This window comes from Furipterus horrens, unplaced genomic scaffold (genome assembly GCF_987537825.1).
Source record: "Furipterus horrens unplaced genomic scaffold, mFurHor1.1.pri manual_scaffold_8, whole genome shotgun sequence".
Classification (NCBI taxonomy): domain Eukaryota; kingdom Metazoa; phylum Chordata; class Mammalia; order Chiroptera; family Furipteridae; genus Furipterus; species Furipterus horrens.
In genome coordinates, this window is record NW_028327178.1 from 97,940,319 (window position 1) to 97,961,701 (window position 21,383).

Consider the following 21,383-nt stretch of genomic DNA (forward strand, 5'->3'; position numbering starts at 1 on the left):
ATGTCTGGTGTCTTTACAAGAAGAAGGTAATCTGGAGAGAGACACACAGGAAGGGTGCCATGTAATGACAGGCAGAGATGAGAGTGAGGCAGCCACAAGACTGGGAGCGCCAAGGACTGCCGGCTGCCACCAGAAACTAGGAAGAGGCAGAGAAGGATTCCACTCAGAGTCTCAGAGGGCCATGACCCCGCTGACACCTTGGTTTCAGACATCCACCCTCCGGAACCATAAGAGAATAAATTTTGTTGTTTTACGCCACCCAGTTTGCGGTACTTTGTTACGGCAGCCTTAGGAAATGACTACAATGACCACAAAACAGTAAATCCTAAATTTATTTTATTTATCTATTAAACATTTATATAGCACGTACTCCATCCCAAGTGCTATTCAAGGCTTTTCCAAACACAGTGTATCACCTTCTTTAATTCTCCTAATAACTTCATGAGGTTGAAATAAAACCTCAATTTGATGAGATCGAAGAGTGAGGCAGAGAGAGTTGAAATAATTCAACAAAAGTCACCCAGGCTTCCAGAGACGGAGCTGGGATTCAAACTCAGGCACCCAGGCTTCTGAATGTCCTCTAAGATTCCTTGTTATGTCATGTTCAGCCAAGGACCTACACATCTCCATCCTTGTCCCCAGCTTTCTCAGCTGGCTCCCTTCCTCACCAGGCAAACACATACTCTCACACACGTGCACACACGTGTATAGACGAATGGAGCCAGAAAGCTTGCACTCCTTCCCATTCACATCCTTCAGGCAATGCACATCCTGTCTGCTTGTTACCTCCACTGGGCACCAGTTCGGGACCATAGCTGGTGGTCCTTCCTTTCCTGCCCCCATCGCTCTCCCTTTGGGTTTTTCTGTGCTTCCACCAGCGGGGCAAAGTTATGGAAGCCATAGCAGCAGATCTTATTATGATTTAAAAGGCCAAGGGACCTCAGCCACCCCCTCTGTCACCTCCACCTCTCTGTTGTCTTGTGCTCTGAGTCTGTGCCTCTACCTGTCTGCCCGTGCCTCTGTCTTCTGCCTGAGCCTGCATCTCTCTCTCCCCTGCAGGGATGGGCTCCCCTACACATCATACTCTTTCCTCTAAGGGCAGAGTCAGAATCCAGGCTGACCATTTTCTGCAGCTGGCTGGGGAACCAGCCCAGGAGAAGGTCCCAGATGGATGCAAGGCCCTCCTCCCTCTGGGCCTATGACCACACTACCCCTTGGATCATGAATCAGAACTCAGTGGGAACAGCATGGGCTCGGGAGCCAGACTGCCTGGGTTCAAATCCTGGCTCCATCATTCATTAGCTAATTACTTAGCCTCTTTATAACTCAGTGTCCTCTGTAAAGTAGAAATAATCATAGTGAATTCACACAGCCATTTGCAGTAGACAGGGATTTGTAAATATTAAAGTTCTTACAATAGAATCTGTTACCTACCAAATAAGCTCTATATAAGTGTTTGTTGAATAACAGGCGATGAGAAGGGAATACGTGCCTCCTGGGAAAGTGAGGACAGAATCTATGAGTCAGACACTGGGAACTGCCCTGAAAACTCTCAGGCCACTGAGCTCTGCACCTTTGGCTAAGCAAATGGTTCTCTGTTCTTGGTGCTGTGGAGTCATCAACTTTGGTCCATGGTTCTAACCAGCTGTATAATCATGATCGTGGCTCCATCTCTACGAGGTGGAGACTCAGTTTCCTCATCTGTGGATGGGTATTAGGTAAGCCCTAGTTCACAGAATTACTATGATGATTAGAAATAATAAATGTTAATTTCTCCTGTTTTTGCATCCTAGTCATTTGCCTGCCCCTCTTATTACCCTTCATTATAATAACTTACATTATATATGTATTTGTATCTCCTCTAGCGTCTAGTTTGGCACTTGGCACAATGTTGTAAAAGCTTTAAAAATGTTTACTGACTGACTAAAGGAATGAATGACACATAATTCCTTTACTGCTGCTCTGCCCCACGTTTTCGCATCCCCACGATTTATACTTGACACTTTATCTCTGCACATACTGCCCATGCTTCAACAGGTCCTACAAGTTGGCCTTTTTCTGCAGCAGGTACACGGCAGTGAGTCTCAGACTGGAGGTGGCATGGGATTGTGTTCCACCCTCAGAGTTCCTGATTTAGTGAGTCTGAGGCAGGACCTGCAAATTTGCATGTCCAAGTTCCTAGGAGATGCTGGGACTAGACTTCGAGACCTGCTGGTCTATGGAATGTCTTCTCCAGTCCCCTTGGGGAACTCATATCATTTATCTCCCGTCTTGTCTCCATCGGTCACTTTAAAGCTTATTCCCATCTCCTACCCACCCCACTCCTTAAACTGCCAATAGGCATAATATACCTTTTAATCCGGAATTCCCATTTTCCCAGGACTTTATTCTACTGCAATAGTAATAAAAAGGGAAATCATTCATTCATTCATTCATTGGCAGCCGTCCGTCTCGAGAGACGATGGTGTAGCTTCTTAAGAGTCTATCTGCACCGCCGAGAATGGCTGTGCAGTCCAACTCGGGAGTGACACGGTATCTGTCTCCTCCCGTGTTGAATCGACATCTTGCGATGACGCTGGAGTGTCCTCTCCAGTGAAGCTGAAGCTACAGAGCCTGGGCAGGGTGATATGGAGGGTCTGCTGTTGCCCATGCAGCAGACCCCCCCTCTCTTCGCAGCTGAAGGGTCCAAGGGAAAGACGGAGTCAATACAGCTTGGCTTCAGGTGCGCCGCAGGAGTTGCCGGTGTTGACTACAACGTCAAACCGCCTTAGGGACTCCGGCTCCGGATTTTCTGTCGGGGTTTACTCCCTTAGCCTTTTTCCCCTGAAGAGGTATGCCGCAAGGCAGCGGAGGTTTTTTGGAGTCAGAGTTTTCCTTCTCTGATGTGCCCTGACTGGAAGATCGAACCAGCGACACTTAGCTCGCAGGCTGACGCTCAATCCACTGAGCCAAACCAGCCAGGGGGAGCTTCACGATTAAATGGTTTAAAATTGTGGTTGATTGTTTTGTTTTGTAAACAATGAGAGCAGGGCCTCCACACAGCAGGCCCCACCGGTTTGTTAAATAAAAATAAAAAGGGAAATATGCATACATTATGTGGATAACACTGGAAGACACAACTCCATTTATTCCAGGGCCTTCTCAACCTTGGCACTATTGACATTTTGAGTGGGGTAACCCTTTGTTACATGGGGTTATCTTGGGTATTGCAGGATGGTTGGCAGCATCCTTAACCTCTATCCCCAGATGCCAGTAGCTCCTCCCACTCCTAGTTGAAACAATAAAAAATATTTCTAGACATTGCCAAAACGTCCCTGGGTGGGAGTGCGGGGAAGATCGCCCCTGGTTGTGAACCACAGGTCAATACATATGAATGTATGATTAACATTTAGCAGATTCTACCATATGCTTGATACCCTGAACACACTGGCAATCCTCACAGCAACACTATAAGAGGTGACAATTTCCTTTAATAGATGAGAGATCGAGGCCCAGAAGGGTTCGTCTTAAACTCATAAAACAGGTAAAAGGACGAGGTGGGACTTGAGCTCTGATTCTTCAGCCTGCAGAGCTCTGCTTTCTCCTTCAGTCTGCTCTGCTCCTCTCCTTGAAGAGCAAACAATCACTTACAGCCTCATAAATGTCTAGCAAGAGGGGACTGGTTCAGTAAATTATGGTGCGTCCCCTGGATGGAATATTATGCAGCTATTAAAATGATGGAATGCCATTAAAAATGAAAACTATGTGACAACATGGAAAAGTGCTAACTGGATTACATTAAGTTTTATAAAACTCACAAATAAAAACTGTGTTTACACTGTGGTTACCACTATGAGAGCGTATCTGTGCCGATGTGCTAGATTGAAGGTATTAAGGATAATTTTCCTTTCTTCTTTGATATCCACTGCTATCAGAATGTCTTTGTGATCATTATTTTTAAGTAGTAGCAGAGTAATGAAATTCAGAATGTTAGGTTTGTCATAGATCCTTCTTCCACCTGAATTAGTGGAAATAAAGCTCTTAAAATCCTTGGAGCATGACAGGGGTTTAATACACTGTTACCCCCAAATAACACTGTTGCATGTATGTTTCTGATCTAGGACATGTCACCTGGCACTGACCAGCTTCCCCTGAGCACAGCAAGCCGGAAACACAGACAAAAGTGTCTCTGAAGGCATCGGTGTGGGTCATCGGGGAGCAGGGCTGTTAGAACATCAGGTCTGTGGCTAGCACATGTGTCTGTCTGTCAGAGGATACTGAGCGGGGCACTGGTCTCATGCATTATTAATGCATCAAGAGTGGCCTGGCACCCTGGCCATGCCGTGCGGGAGAAGTCGTGCATAAGGAACATCTGATGAACTGATTGGAATGTCAAAATGTCATTAAGGATAAATTAATGGATGTGTTACTTTGGCTGGAAGAGGCTGTGCCAGGAAGACAACAGGCAGCCAGCGGGCTGTTCCCTAGCCCAAGACAGACAGTGTCTGCAATGGAGATTCATGGTCTTATGCTACGTGAGGTGCTTTGCAGGCAGAAGAATAAACAGAAACGCTCCAGCACTTAAGCACTGTAAAATCACAAGCCTGAGATAAATTAATTAGTGTACCCCAGGAAGGCGGCTGGTCTGTCTGTACTCCTGGGGAAAGCTGGAATGGATGGCACTGGGCTAGAGACGACGCGTCTCAACACCAGCCTCCTAAAGAACGCAATTGCATTTAATGTGCAATCATAAACTGCAGCTGATGGGAAGATGAGTTGGGTCTACATTTGTTTTTTCATGGATACCATTTCTGTCTACCATTGCGTCTGTAGGTCAGATGTCTTAGGCGACTGGGGAGACCTGCGATGGCTGCCACTTGCTTCTAATGCCGTGGGAAGAAATTGCAGTACCTGAATGCAAGCAGCAACTCTGAGGGAGGCCTGACTCCCCCTCTGGCATCCCAGATAGGGGTGGTCCATTCTCCTGTGATGGGAGGCTCGCTACCTCACATTCAACTCGTCCTACTGTAAGACAAGCATTGCCATAATAAAGTCCTTCTTTGTACTTCCCTTGAATCTTCCTCCTTGTAACTCAACAACAAAAGCAACAACGAGAATAGCTAATGCAGGCACTGGGATATGGTCAAGTCACAATCTTATCATGTATTATCCTCACTTGACAGTGTAGGAAACTGCAGACTAGAGAGTGTGAGAGAGATGCTCAAGACCACACAGCTCGTATAGGGTAGAGCTAAGATCCAAACCTAGGCCTGCCTAAAACCAAGTCTTAACATTTTAACTATCACACAGTTCTAAGTTCCATAACCTCCACTCGGGCAGTAGAGCCTGGCGTTTAAAACTCTGCAAAGTACAAGAAGGTAAGGCATGGGAATGAACGAACATCTGGAACGCGTACTGGGCACTTTGCTAAGCACCTGGCCTGGGTTAGTTAACCTGGTCCCTTTGTCATGCCACAGCCCTTGTCCTCCATCTGAGACCTCTCTTTGCTTGCCTTATGAATTACTATTTTTTGGTTTCATGTACATTTACTTTTTAACATACAAAAATCAGTGTCATTTCTATATGTTGACAAGGAACAATCAGAATATGAAAAAAACCCCATTTACAACAGCATGAAAAAAACAGAAACAGTCAGCTACAAACCCACCAAAACATGCATAGGACCTGCATGCAGGAAAGAAATTAAGGCAGACTCATGCAAAAGAAGAGACGTACCACACTCTGAGGCCAGAGGACTCAATACTAAGTCATCGATTTTCACCCAATTCATCTAATCTACTGATTCAAGGCAAACCCAATCAAAGCCCAGCAGGGTTTCTTGCAGACATCAGCAAGCTGAATCCAAAATGTCACTGCACATGTATTTTGAAAGACAGAAGAGGGGACAAGGCTCCAAACCTCAACTGCCCAGAAAATGACTGCCACCTGTGGTCATGTTAAACCTCATAATCACCTCGGTGCGTTTTAATAGTCATTTATATCTGATGCGGCTGAGTAGGGATGACATCGCCTCCACGGCACACCACTATTTATCAGACGCCATAAACAAAACCACGTTAAGGGACGAAGGTTTACTTTAGAAAATTAAAAGTCTGACTCAAGAGGCTTGTTTACAAAACAACCCCAAACCTATCCTCCCTTTAATCTTTGTTTTTGTTTCTCCAACAAAGATGATAAAATTTCATAAAGCTGTAAAAAGATGAATGATCTTTGCTCTTGTTTGATTCTTGTCCTGTTTATGCAGTGAGTCTACTTAAAGAAATAAAGCGGTTGGCACAGTTATTTTCCCTCCCCTGTTATAATTTGGATAAAACTTTCCGGTAGGGACCAACCTTGAACCTTATTCATCCCATGCTCTGCCTGGTCTCAGAGGGCGTAATCATTATCAGTTTGCTACCTTGTGCAGTAGCCTCCTTCAGAATCCTTATCATGCCCATGTCCCACCCCATGATAAGAACACAGCCCCATTAATTGGCAACTCTCTGTTCCATGGATCTGTTTCCTCATATATCCTGGGCCCTTGGTCAATTTGATAAGCCTTTATTTCCTTCCATTTAAAATACTTCCTCATGAGAGCAACTTGCAGATTTCACGAGACATCTACCTGAAAGTACTTGATAAACTGCAAAATGCAAGTAGACATAGTACTATAAAACATAATGCACAATAAATAATAACTGCAATGTACTGAGCACCTGTCCCTGGCTGGTTTGGCTCAGTGGATTGAGCGTCAGCCTGCGAGCTAAGTGTCGCTGGTTCGATCTACCAGTCAGGGCACATCAGAGAAGGAAAACTCTGACTCCAAAAAACCTCCGCTGCCTTGCGGCATACCTCTTCAGGGGAAAGGCTAAGGGAGTAAACCCCGACAGAAAATCCGGAGCCGGAGTCCCTAAGGCGGTTTGACGGTGTAGTCAACACTGGCAACTCCTGCGGCGCACCTGAAGCCAAGCTGTATTGACTCCGTCTTTCCCTTGGACCCTTCAGCTGCGAAGAGAGGGGGGGGTCTGCTGCATGGGCAACAGCAGACCCTCCATATCACTCTGCCCAGGCTCTGTAGCTTCAGCTTCACTGGAGAGGACACTCCAGCGTCATCACAAGATGTCGATTCAACACGGGAGGAGACAGATACCGTGTCACTCCCGAGTCGGACTGCACAGCCATTCTCGGCGGTGCAGATAGACTCTTAAGAAGCTACACCATCGTCTCTCGAGACGGACGGCTGCCGACGACGACGACTGAGCACCTACTGCGTGCGTGTCAGATGTCGAGCCAGATGTCAGATATGCGTTACAATATCTTACAAAATCCTGGCAAATCCCACAGCAATGCTCCAAATTGGGTATGACTGTCCCTCTTTTACAGAGGAAACAGAAGTTCAGAGAAGTTGGGTTAGAAAGTGGCAGAGTCCAGGATTCAAACCCAAATGCAGCTGTTCCACACTTTTTCGTAACTCCAATACTGCTTCTAGGTTCTAAGTAATGTTTTCCTCACCATTCAGAGCCAAGGCAAAAGCACAGTTTAATGCCATTAAGGAGTAGGAGGTGAGATTACTGAAGTATAATTTACTGAGTAAATTGCATCCAGCCTAGAAGCTGAAAACCCCCTGCACGCTAATATGATGGAGGTATACACTCTGAATTAGCTACAGGTCCCCTGAAAAACTTTAGATGCCACATTTTCATGGTAGTGTTGCTGTATAAAGCAAAGACAAAAGCATAGTATAAAATCCCTTATCAACCACATTAGATTTTTCATCAGAAGTTGTCTCCTTGGCAGCAGATGTCCAAATTATAAATGACATGAGAAAGAGAGAATAAGGTAAAATACAGATTATCTTAGCTTTTCTCCATTTCCAAAAAAGCACATGGTTGCTAAGCTGTTTGAGGGAAGGGGTAATGGGGGATGGGGACATCTGTAATAGTGTCAACAAGAAATTTAAAACCTTCATTTCTTAGGAAAAAAAAAAAAAAGTCTTCCTTAATCTTGAGGTTCAGTTTGGTTTATAACATTAATGAAACCATAGTTTCACTCTACAAAAATTAAGTCTCCCATTAAAAACAGGGTAATGACCATGCTAGTCTTTCAATTCTTCAGCCTAATGTTGGTGGTTGTAACATACACACATTTCCACCCTCTTAGGGTACCCTGCACCGTGGTTCAAAGCCATTGGAGTGAAAAAGTGCTCCAGAAAGCTCAGTCAATGTTCTTTTACTCTGCTTAAAAGGAGACCTCATAAACAGGGAATGCTTATGAATAGCTATTTCTCAGGAGACTGATCATGGCACAGGGGTCTTCAGTCCTCATAGTGCACCAACACCGCTGTGGGGAGCAATTGCTATGAGAAATTAGCTACTATTTAGAAATGAGCCTGGGCATTTTTGCTATTCATTAAATGGCCTCTACACATTTATGAATAGCATAAGAATTGTTGACTTTAATATTTCAAGGAAGGAAGTGGTGCCATCAAATAGCATTCTATCTTCTATAGACTCTGCCCTCCTAACTCAGGTTCCACTACCATAACCAAAGCTGTACCTATTTGATGATCCCATGAGACCAAATTCTTAACTGAGGGTTCTGTGGCCAGACCGATGCTTGGAGCTAATCTTCCAAATGCCTATATTCTGTGACCCTGGCCTCTCAAGCTCTCCCAGGTGGGTGATTCTCAATCAGCATTTCTGATCAGAACAACTTAGGGAATCTTAACATGTCTAGGCATCAGTTAAGACCAATGCAATCCATTCTGCAGTCTTTCTTTACAGGTTGTGGCTTGTGGTTCCCTCTTTACCTGGCTGCCCTCCATTCCAAGGAAGGAGGCATGATGCCCCCTGTACAGAACACAGTGGCCCCTTCTGTGTTCTGAGGACCATGCCTCTTTTAAGGGAGCTTTTGGCAGCCACATTAAGAAAGACAAGCTTGTCCCCTATCCCCTATATTTAGAAATAACCCTGGTAGCCCTTCTACCTTCAACCACCACCTTTTTTTCTATCTACTGGTCTACAAACTCTTCTTGTGTGAAAATGACATTGACTACCTTTGCGGTTCTGGCCAGAATCATTAATTAACTCTCCTCGATCCCTCTTGTTGATAACAGCAGGCATGGATGCCAGGAGGAGGGGTGTCCAATTTGATTGCTCAAAGAAGAAAATTTGTAAAGTGTAAAAGCCACCATCTCAGTGGTCTTACTTCACTCTGTTTGACAAATTCTTCCATGTCACTTAGTTTGGAAGCCACAATCTCTATTGCCTGCCTCCCCTGACATACCCAGCTACTGCTATGTTCTAGCTCAGCTCTACCGTTTAATGAGTGACAACCATTTCCCTGACACATGCTTTACATTATTTAACTTCTTTTGATAATCTCATGAATTGATCACTATCATTCTCATTTTACAGAGAGGGAATGGAAACTCACAGAGCTTAGGAGGCATAGCTATTCGGTAGTCAAATGGGAATCAGACTTTCTCCTTCCCTGGGAAGTATGTGTCCGTGTGCGTATTTTAAGATAGTGAAGTCAGAAAGGAAAGGGGGTGAATATGTCATTTCTTTAGGGGAGCACTTGGCATCTGCTCTACACCAGGTGCCTCGCAGGACCTTTAGCTGTGGGATCTTTCCTTAACACAGACCAAGCGACTTCCCCCCTATCATAGGTCATTGCTGCTCCTCTCTTGTGTATTTATAACCTTATTTTATACCTCCTTGTTAACATGTCCAAGTTGCCTTTTTAGCCGTGAGCTCCTTGAGAGAAGGATATTTCTTCCTAAATACTTAACACCTAGCTCGCTGTGTAGCACAAAGAAATTGCTTAGTAAATGCTTATGAATAAAAGGCTATACCACTGAAACATCACAGCTTTTCTGAAATAAAGTGTTATTACTCCGATTTTACATAGGAGAACTGACGCCAAGATGGAGTTAAGCGACTGAACTAAAACTGGGGGGCTGGAATGCCCAGGGCTCCTTCCCATGTGGCACAGTCATCTGTGTAATGACATCTTGCTAAGTACCCCCAAGCCCAGCCAGACGACTAGAAAATAGGTGGCAAATCACTTTGGAAGAAATAAAGCAACATACACAAATAAGGTGTAATTGTTATCATCATCATCACTGCTGAGCTTAATTAAAGCACTTCCTTCCATTAAAAGCACTATGCTGAGTACTTCAGTGTTTTCCAGTCTGTGTACCTCAGAGTTCTCTCTTTGCCATGGCCCTACCTGCAAGAGCCAGTCCCACTTTGGGGATGCTTGCTGAAGGCAGGTGCTTTTAGAATTAAATCCATTCCTGCCCTGATGACACATTGCTAAGGGACACTGTGGCCGGGCTCTTGGAAACCCAGTTCTCTTCTCTGGCTGGCTCAGCGAAAAGATCTTACTACAATCTCTTCCATGATAGACTGTGAGCTCCCCCGGCAGGAGCTCTGAATGAAGATGCGCACAGCCCTGTGCCCAGCACAGGCACAGGTGACAAACAAACGCCTGTGAATGAATAAGTGCCCAAGGGAGGACCTTTTAGAGTATCATCCATAGGCAATAAAGTGGTGACTCCAAAGAGTTGGTATACAAAGTGTCCACAGGCAAATGAGGTGTCCATGGTCGGGGGAGGGGCATACACATGCTCAAACTCACTTGTCTCCAGGCCAAATTGAAGAAAAGACAAAGGCACTGTTACAGGTGTGTTCCTTGAGAATTAGATGCCGAGACAAAGATTGACATGCAGGAGACCAATTAGGAGGAGCTTCTGGGGTCAACATCTTGGAAGGGAAGAAAAGGGGAGGGGAGGGGTGGGGATTGAAGAGAGGAGGAGGGGAGGGGAAAGGATGGAAGAAACAAGGAGGGAAGGGGAGGGGAAGGGAGGGAAAAGAGTGGACACAGAGGGAAACTAAATAGTGATGCAGTTGCAGTGGGGACTTGAGCCAACCCAGTGGGAAGTTCTGAAGCTGGAGTGACTTTTCCACACCCGTGTGACTGACTAAATGGATGACCTTGGGGGAGGCAGCTCTGAAGGGCGAGTAGTCCAGAAGGGGGCTGTTCGCCAAGACTTGTCTGCCAGCAACAATTCTGGCAATGAGGGTGGGGGGTGGGGGTGGGGAGTAACCTTCATTCTTAAAAGGGGATCTGGGTAGCACATCGCGGCGTCCTCCACAGGAACTTCTCTTTCCAAACACATTTCAGTTGGCCAGCCCTCTCTGTCAAAAGACTCCTCCACGCTCTCTAAGTTCAGACGTGTTTACAGAATAGAAGCATTTAGAATCACAGACAGACCTTGCTAAGCCTCAAGACATCCTTAATACCTGCTTGGTATTAAAACCTAAGGTACAAGCTTAAATGAAGTATAGACATCTTTCGCCACCATTGGAGGGGAAACATTCATTTGTATTTTCCCTGATTAAGGGCATAGATTCTGACTTATAGATTTGCTCTGTTTGGTATTCATGACTGATGTGTTTAGACTCTAATTCAATAGAGTAAACAATCAAGTACCCATTCAGTCACAACCCCTCTCTGAATCTGCCTGTATACATGATGTACGCAGTGCGTCTGTATCGATCTTGAGCAGCTGTATTCATCACTTTTACACATATTTAATTGTGACATGAGAGTACAACATTTTGAAACCTAAAACCAATTTAAAGTTACCAAATAGGTGATCAGAAAGCGCCACCACCACCCTATGCCACAATAAAGAAAAATGAATATAAACTAATTTCTAGAGCATGGACTAATATAACTCCATGGGAGAGAAAACAAAAACGGGGGGCAGCAACCACACATGTGCACCCACATGTGTGTGCACTTGTTCATTTAATTAATTCAAACTTATGGTGCCTGATTTGTCTGGGCACCAAGCTACACAAACACACTGAGAACAGTAGAAGCCAAGAATGGTTCAGGAATAAATCAGTCAATGGGAGAATGAATGAAAGGTGAATGTAACAGCAGAAATACGAGCCCAGGATTATGGATATTGTCTGTGGGAGCTGGGGGTGGCCACCTAGATAGGAGAATAACCGTTTTCCCTTTTGAAAGATATTGGGATTTTTCCAGGCACGGAAGTTGGATAGGTGTGCCAGAAAGACGGCTCTGCAGGTACAAAGGTGCGACATTGAGGAGGGCATAGTTATATCATGGTGATGAGAGGGTGTCATTGTGCAACAGAATAAGCTGGGATGTGGGTTAAAATGCAGATCCCGGCCACACCCCCAAAGGGGCGGGGCTCAGGAATCAGAATTCTCACCGAGGCTTTCCCCTTGGCTGAATAGCGGGAGTGTGACAGGCATCCCTGACATGCCGTCATGGTAATGCTTTAGATTTTCACCTGTGGATATGTTTGCCATGAGCTTCTGGTAATTGATACTTATCATTTTTAAAAGGTTTCCTTTTATATCTATTTTTTCTTCATTTTTATTTGAAGTGACTGATAAATTACATAAAATGCTTTTTGAGTATCTCTTGATTTAATAATTTTAAATTCCTCTTTAAATGTAGTGAGGCAATGATATTTGACTTGCAACAGCCTAGGATGCACAAAGGTGTGTGCATTTGAGAAAAGGAGGTAGTTTCTTACTTTGCTTGACAGCTCACTATGTGCTAGACATTTTGTCAAACATTATCTCAGTGAATCCTTGCAAGATCTCTATGAGCTCTGCATTTGTATCTCTACTTTACATATTAAGAACCTGAGACTCAGAAAAAAATGGGTGGCTTATCCAGGTCACTGATGCTGAACAGGAGCAAAGGTTTCCTGAAAGCCACTTCTGCAAGGAATGTGTGAGGTCTGGAGTGATCTAAAAATTGTTGCTCTAGGTTTTCTTTTTCAAAATGAACCATCTCCCTAATTCACTGAAGCTGTTAGATCTTTTAATTTCATCTTGTTCTTTCATTCATGCACATACATTTACCAGGAGTCCACTGTGCGTGTTAGGGGCACCGCGGGGAATGCCTCAATGAACAAGAAATGTTCTTAAGACCTATTTGTTCTTGCCTGTGATAACAAAGTAACTACAGTGAGAGTTTGGAGAAAAGGCCATTCTCGCAGGTGGAGAGAATCAGGGAAGGCTTCCTGTAGGAGTCACTGTTCGATCTGGACCTTGAAGAACAGATGTTAGATTTGAATATGTTGAAATGGGAGAAGCAGGAAGAATATGGGAAAAGCCCAAGAGTTGCAGAATGTCTGCAGACAGGGACCAGCCCAGATCACTGTCTCTGTGCGCTGGCACAAGGCATTTGTCCAAGGCTAAGTGAGATAGCCACATGCTCTCTCTCCACCAGAATAGTTGGTAAACATCTTAGCACTTTTACAAGAACTACTCCACTAAAATGTCTCTGTTCGAAACAATTACTGTGCCCATTACACACCTTGAGGTAAATTAGCCTGCGAACATGCATTAACTCTTAATATCCTTTTAAAAAGCAGACACTGATGTTGTTGGGTCTGCTTTACTATAGAAAAGCAAAATGAAGTTCTAGAGAAGCATTTCTGTCAGCTCAGAATGTGAGGAATAATAGCTGCTATTTATAAAATGCCTACTTTGTATTGGCCACACTGCAAGTACACCCGTCCATCACCCCTTGCAAAAATGCTGGAAAGTCACTATTGCCATCACCATTTTGCAGATGGAGAAACTGAGGCTCAGAGTACTCCCATGATTGTTCAAGGTCCTGATTATTCCAAGCCTGACAGGAGAGGCTGATCTAGAATCGTGATGTAGGCCTGATGCCAAAATCCACATTATTCTCATTTTCTTGTGTGTGCACTAGACAGTGAAGGATCCCATTCTAGATTCCACTGTGCCCTGGGGTCACCAGGTCCTTCTAACTGTAGCTCTTCTTATCCTGGTCATTAGAGTTTTTTTGGTCACTCCTCACTCTAACCCCTGGGCTACCTCCGAACAGGCTGCCTGATGCTTCCAGCTCTGACCATGTGGTAAATCCCAAGGAAAGTAAAGACAGGACTATCCCAGGCCCTCCTTGCTAGCCAGGAATAGCTACAACTTCTTGTTCCTAGCAAGGCACTGATGTCCATGCACAGAACGGAAGCTCCACAGGCACACAGACTTTCATTTGAATCCTGGCTCCCCCGCAGCCTGGCCACGAACTCTTCAAGCACATGGCCCAGGCAGGAGTCCCCCACCCCTTGAAGAACAGGAGTTGGTGAAAAGGATGAGTATGACTTGTGGGTGTGTGGTCCTGGGTTCAAACCCTAGCCCTGTCACATCCTGGCTATGGGATGTAGACAAGTCCTCAAACCTAAGTCTTCGTATCTAAATAAACTCAACACAACAGCATGTATCTCAAAGGGCTTGTGTTACCTGAGCCTGGCACATGGTAGCTACCAACAGGGAATTCTTTTCAATATCTGCCCATTTCTAGGCTGGTTCCGGTGCACTTCATTTACCTCTTCATCTGCACAGCAAACACGAGACCTCAATGAAATAGGATAAACCTTGAACTTCATCCCCTCTGTATCTCTGTATCTCAAAGTCTAAGGTAGGGATTGGCAAACTAAGGCCCTCAGCACAAATGTGACTGCTGTCTGATTTTTAAAAAATAAATGTTATTGGAATAAATCCATGCTCATTCATTTACATATTGTTTATGGCCACTTTGTACTGCAATGTCAGAGTTGAGCAGATGCAACAGAGACGGTTTGAACCCACAAAGCCAAAAAATTTGCTTGCAGAAAAAGTCTGGGGTCCCCTGGTCTTGTGTATGGGACCTTTCAATGGGGGGAACCGGTGAGAGTCTCTGTGTTTGAAAATAAATTTCCCTGGCTTCTCCCACACTCACCCTTTACATCTTCTATCTCAGGTTTATCTATTTCTCCTTATCTCTCTGGATCATCACATAAACTTTATATTATTTTCCTTATATATCTTTTTATTTTCTATCATCTCCACTATAAAGCTGCACATGGGCAGGGATTTTTGTTTGTTTTGTCCATATATCTTGGAACCTTGACCAGTGCCTGGCACATAGGTGGGCGCCCCACAAATATTTTTTGAGTGAATAAATATGGGTTTTATAAACAAAATTATTGAACCAAAGTGTGTTAGTGAAATTTCTCTTTCATGGACGGCTTTGGGATTTATAGGGACCAGGTGGACTCCTGACCCCTGGAAGAAGAGTATTATTATTTTTTTAATTTTATAGGTGAGACAAGTGAGACTCTGGTCAAGTCAGTGCTTCTCAAACTTGAACGTGCACATGAGTCACTGGGGGTCTTGTTACCATGCAGGTTCTGACTCAGGAGTGCGAGCAGGGACCCCAGGTACTTCAAGAAGCTCCTAAGTGGTGTTAACGTTGCTGGTCTATAGCCCATGCTTTCAGTAGAGAGGGTTTAAAGCACCCCCTCGGGGTCTAGACCTGAGATTTGGCAGAGGGGGGTTTTGAATTTGGAACTCACAGAGGTCATCATTCCCTTTCTGTTCGCTCTTCTCCATCTCCACGCATCTTAATCCTGTGGTCTCTTGAGACCTGCCGCTCCTCCCCTCCAAGGCTGCTTCCTGTCCCCAAACCCTGTGCCTCAAGACCGTCCCTTCCATAGACCCCCACTCCCAGCATCTTCTGCACCGGCTCCCTGACTTTACCTACACAGGTACCCAGGACTCTCTGATCCTTCTAGTGGCTAATCTCATTTTTCTTCATTACTTTAGGGCCCAATGGTTAAAAATAAGTATGGTTCTGCATGGGCCCCGGACAGGTTGGCTTCCCTTCCCAGCCCTACCCCATGAGCTGCGTACATGACTACCGATGGCCAATGTCAGGGCCATGCCATGCCCTCCGCTCACATCTGTCTGCAGCAACTCTGCTAGTGTCAGCTTCTCCCCAGCAACAGCCTTCTCCTTGTGGTTCTTAGAACGCTCCTGCTTCTCGGTCTGCTTTGCCAGGTCTTCCCTTTCTTTGAATATTAACTACATCAGTTCTTGAGCCAGCATGAGTTTCACATTCTAGGATCTGTGACTTCAGGTCTGCACCAATGGAAGGGCCTTTGGTTATCCCTGTACCTTGAACTACAAGGACCTGTATATCTGTCTCCTATACTCCCACACTGTTCACCTTTAATGTCATCAGGGTGCCCAGCACAATCAACGTATGATATAAAGTGGACACCCAAAGACATACTATGTAACTGGCTAAGAGACTGAAGGGGTGAAGTGCCCAGAGGTTGTGATGGGTCACTGTGTGCCCAGACAGACTCGGGAATGTCAAGGCCATGAAAACCCCCGCAAGGCCAAGGAGCTCCCAGGGGCCAACATGAATGCCCCAATCCCTTGTGGTTTCTGGAAGGGGAAAGAAAGAGAAGTAGCATTTCATGAGCGGCAACTTTGTGGTAAACACTTTACTAAATGATCTCACTCCCTCTTCAAGGTAACTGTGAGTCAGGCCTATTGACGCTATTTCAGAGCTAAGAGAAAGGAATCTCAAAGAGTTCAGAAAATTTGCTCAAGGCTGTGTAACTGGTGAGTGACAGAGAGGGACTTGAACCCAGAGCTGCAGGATTCCTAAAGCTCATTCTCTTTCCACCACTCCAGCAACACCCTGTATAGTTTCATAACTCTAATCCTTTGCAGATGCTGTTCCCTCTGCTCAGAATTCTTATTTCTTCAGTATTGGTAAGTTTATCTCTAAAAACACTGATAACTATTCCCTTCCCTATTAAAAAACGAGTCACCCAGTTAAGTACTCTTATACCACAGCCCATACAGACATCTCTCAGCTGACATTTCAAGTATTTGATTTTATGCTGGTCTCTCAGGTGGGCCTGAACACTGTTAGGGTGAGGCTCAAAGTTCTGGTCTGGTCATCTCTCCAATCAGTGTCTGAAATAGAATGTGCCTGTTCAATGCCTATTGGTCAAATGAATGAATGGACAAATGAAGCAACTTCTCTGGTACTTGAGTGTTGGTAGTGGGGTTCCGGTGATTTCTATATAACATGAGGGTACTGGTATCAGAATCTCATCTGCTCCTTGCCTAGGACCATTGACCTGTGGACTAAGAACTAAGCAGAGGGGACAGAAGAGACTTTGGTTAGCTCTCTCTGCATCTGTGAAGGCTTCGTCAGGTAATCACTGCCAGACGTGACCTCTCTCACAAGGCTGGGTTTCCAGGGATAGAGGACAACATGGAATGATGGGCAATATACTATCCTTAACCAGGAGCCAGACATTCTGAATTTTAATCCCATGCTTTTGATGACTGAATGTGTGATTTCATATGCCTCTCTGGACCTCAGTTTTAAAGTATGGAAAATGCATATTAGGAATATAAGACTGATTGAGTGGTTTCCTAACTTTACATTACCAAGGGCCTATTTATGGAGTTGTTCTCCTTTACTCTGATGTTTTGAAAAATGCCTAGTTTAGTAATAAGAAGAAGCATCATCTTTATTTAGAAAGTGCAATAAAAAGCTGACAGGCAATTAGCCAACAAAATGCATTGATGGTATGAGATCACTAACGCTAACATCAAACTGAGATACTTCCAGTTCAAAGCAAAGACCCTGGATGTCACCTGTGATGCTGCTTCTAGACAAAGGCATGAGGCCCTGTAGACTTCCTGAAATAGTGGAAAGAGTCAACGAATTTCTTTCTAACCATTAAGCCCCTAGGGCTACCCATTCTCCGAGTGGACACCAATGGACTCTGAAGTTGCTGAGACCTGTGGTTCTATTTTACGCGTGCAAGTCTGGCAGGAGTATTTGGTTGACCTCTTGCTGGAATATAGAGATTTCTAACTCGAAAATAGGCGGAAAAATCTAAGGCGGCAGAAACATAATGGACACGAACAATGAGTGCATTTTCAAATGGAAAACATCTACACAAAATCAAATCTGATGCTACAGATGACTTAGACGGGAGTGAGTATGGGAAACCCACAGACACTTGGTTGGTGCAGGAAATGCATGCCACACGGCCCCTTCCAGGGCACAAAGCAAAGTCAACCCCGGGTCGATACTTACAAGTAATAGGAGTAGGAATAAGCATTTCTTCTATATATTGATGGGCAGTCAGATGAAGGAAATGTCCAAAAAGGGGGGAAAAGAAAAGACAAATAAACAAGAATTAGATTTATATGAAATCTTGATAGTTAGAAATGTACATAGTATTTCAGCATCCCTAAGCTCAAGGAGATGCACGTTTCTCTACTAAGTCATCTTTGTTGAGAATCAGACACTTTCTTTGGTGAGAAAAATGAGAAAGACCACTCTTATGATGGAGAAACTCACTACTCACGCAGAGGAAGCCACATCTCATGTTGACTGTATTAGTTGTTTGAAAGTTTTTTCTTAGGGTCAACTAAAACTAGCATCATTAATTATGACTTGTGGTGCCAGGTCAGGTTTCTGTGGTCTTCCAGAGATAGTCTGTCACTGTTCCATGTGACAGTGCTCCTATGATCTAAGAAAAACCATAATGACTTCTGTCTTCTCTGTGTCAGGTCAGATCACATCAGTCTTTATTGAGCAGGTCATGCCAGAACAAGGGAATCGTGTAGCCAGCATTCATGATGGTTCCCCAGGAACCATCTGCAAGGGTCCCTCTATACCACACTTCCCAGGACTCATGCCTATCTGTAGTGTCCTCCTATACCGAATCAGGGCTAGCCGCATCTGACCAATAGAATGGAACAGGAGTTATATTTTGGGACTTTTTAGAATAGGTCAAGAAGTCATCTTGCAGTTCCCTCCATGTCTTTGTAAATCTCACTTTGAATTCTGAGTCTCCCTGTAAGAAGTTCAAATATTCCCGAAGTTGCCATGATGGAGAGACCATGTGGCAGGACTACATGGAAAGGCCTTGAGATGGCATGAAGACAAAGATGTCAGCCAGCCTCCAGCTTCTTTTTAAGCCCTTAAATTTCTGGGAGTAGGTTGTTACAGACCAGTAGATAATCAGAGCAAAATTCAAACTTCATGAAAGAGCATTGTACCAACAGAGAGGAATTCCAGTCTTAAGTCTGAAGAGACTACAGCTTGAATAAACTCTCTGTGCCTTCGTTTCATCATCTGATCCTTAGATGAGTTGAACTACAACAGCGTTTCCCAAACTGTGTTTCCAGGAACTCAGGGGTTCTGAAGAACAGTCTCATTGTAATGACCAGGAAGGGCTGCTGGTCCCCCACTCTCTGCTAAACCCAGAGATCCCCCATTTTATCTATTTTATAAATTAGAGTTTCATTTAGGAACTCACACGACTAAAATTAAAAAAAAAAAATCAATGCCTGTAATCTCCTTCTGATGTCCCTTCTAGCTCTTGGCTTCTGAATGAGAACAGCTCAAATAAGTCCGTAATATTCCCTTTGTTAAACTTCATATTTTGTAGGAAAGTAAATAAGCATGCTTTTATTTTGCAGACTTAGTTACATTGACAATAACCATTACATTTGCAGATTGAAGAAAATTGCTGAATAATTCAGGTTCTCAAATATCCATCTGAGTAGGAAGGAATAGTTTCCTTCCCTCTTCAGTTATTTGGTTAATTGCAAATATCACCCAATTTGGTTGGCATAGGAAGATACAGCCTTTCTATCTGCAAAATGGGAACATGTCTTCATAGCCTCATTATTTCCCCTTCTCAAGTAGGAAATGTCCAAAGATCCCAATGCAGAGCCACTGCTAGGCTTTCTCTCACTTACAAAGACAGCCCAGCTTTATAGCTTTGGAAGGAAAATGACTCAGAACCAAGAAGCCCTGTGCTTCTTTGGGACACTGAGCTAGGGAAAGTGAGCCACAGTGAAGCAAGATCTGGTCCCTCCTAAAACTGGTCAATGAATAGTGGTCCTGGATGAGGATGAAAGGGGTGGAGAATTCCCAACTGTGATGGGTGGGAATTGGAAGGGCCCATGCAAGTCATCAAATCCTCTTCACCAACCACATAGGTTGGCACTATAAGACCATTCCTCTTCCTCATTGCTGGCTTTGTGGTCCAGTACCTCGAAATGTGATTCTTCAATGGCAGAAAACTCAAGATCTGCTTACTGAAGACTAACAGAGACCTGTGCTCTCCGTATTGTCCAGAACACTGGGCTGGACACTGAGAAGCCAGGGCTCTGACCCCTGCTCTTTCACTCACTCACTGTGACATCTTGGGCAAGGTGATCCTTTCTCTTGGACCTCTATTTCATTATCCATGTACAGGGAGTGTCATAGATAGCTACCAGCTTAAACAGCTTCTAGGAGTGGAAATGTGATATGTCTTAGCATCCCAGTACCACCACTTGCTGCTCACCGATGACCTTGAGCAAGTCACTAAAGGGCTCTGAATCTCAGTTTCTCCATCTCAAGTTTAGGGGCAACAATGATCTTATTCCTAAGAGTCATTGTGGGCATTAACATTAGATCAAATTGATCTAAATTACATTAAAATTATGTACGATATATAAAGTATTATGAGTAAATTATATTAATCTAAAGTAATACTAGGTTATATTAATCTAAACATCTAAAATTTAGTAGGGTTCAATAAAGAGGATTTTATGCCCCCACCTCATCCACAAACATAAGGCTTGCTGTTTCTCACTCTGGTGATCAAGAACAAAGTGTTCGCCTCTTTGGGAATAATAAAATAGTAATAAACTAAGAACAAATACTTATGTAGCACTACTACATAGCCAGGCATTGCTCTAGGCTGTTATCGTGCATTAACTTATGGATTCCTCACAACCAGCCTGATATATAAGTATTACTATCACCCCCACTTTACAGAGGCAGAAACTGAAGCAAAGAAGGTTAACTCTCTTGCCTAGGACCACTCAGTTAGTAACTGGATTTGAAAGGAACGCGGCTCTGAAACTCAGGTTCTTTACCACTGGCCTGTGCTGCCTTTGGGAAAGGAAGAAAACAGATGCGTGTTGAACAATACAGGGAGTCAGGCATTGAGATGGCTCATGTGTATCTCTGTTAATCCTCCACACAAGCCCATGGAGAATTATTCTCATCTTTCTGTGAGGAATCGCAGGCTCTGAGAGGTCACTCTTCACCAGGTCTAAGGCTCTGTGATTTCTGAACTAGTTGCAAGATCTCCATCCTGAGCCGGGATTTCATCACTGTCAGCAGCCCCAGCTGCACTTGACACTCTGGACCCTCGGGCTTTTGTGCTGTCAACCTTCGGGACTCACCTCTGCCTGGGCTATCGCCTCATGACAACTTGCTTCCTTAACCTTCCAATCACCACTTCCAAGTAGGTTTTCTGCGTTACCCTGTTTGTTACCAAAAGCCAGCGTTGTCCTGACCCAGCTTTAAGGCAACTTCGGGAGGATGACATCTGACAAGCTTTTACGAATTGAGTACCCTTTCCCAATTAAATCGCAAGGCCATCCAGGCCAGGGATTATAGTTCTTTGTTTTGTGACCAAAACATGGAATACGTGTGAGTTTTCTCTAAGG

At 44.3% G+C, this 21,383-nt stretch overlaps 1 protein-coding gene across 12 annotated transcripts in view; it reads right to left on the reverse strand.

Annotated features, from left to right (window-relative positions):
• Nucleotides 1-21,383, reverse strand: part of PTPRT (protein tyrosine phosphatase receptor type T) — a 690,852-nt gene that overhangs the window by 118,660 nt on the left and 550,809 nt on the right. For 6 of the 12 annotated variants that reach the window (XM_090286420.1, XM_090286415.1, XM_090286423.1 and 3 more), the window contains one exon: nt 17,959-17,988. The exons of 3 other annotated variants lie outside the window; for them this stretch is intronic. In XM_090286420.1, the coding sequence (XP_090142546.1) occupies nt 17,959-17,988 (30 nt within the window). The remainder of the gene's footprint in view (nt 1-17,958; nt 17,989-21,383) is intronic. 3 more of the 12 variants (XM_090286422.1, XM_090286418.1, XM_090286414.1) reach the window with 1 other exon arrangement.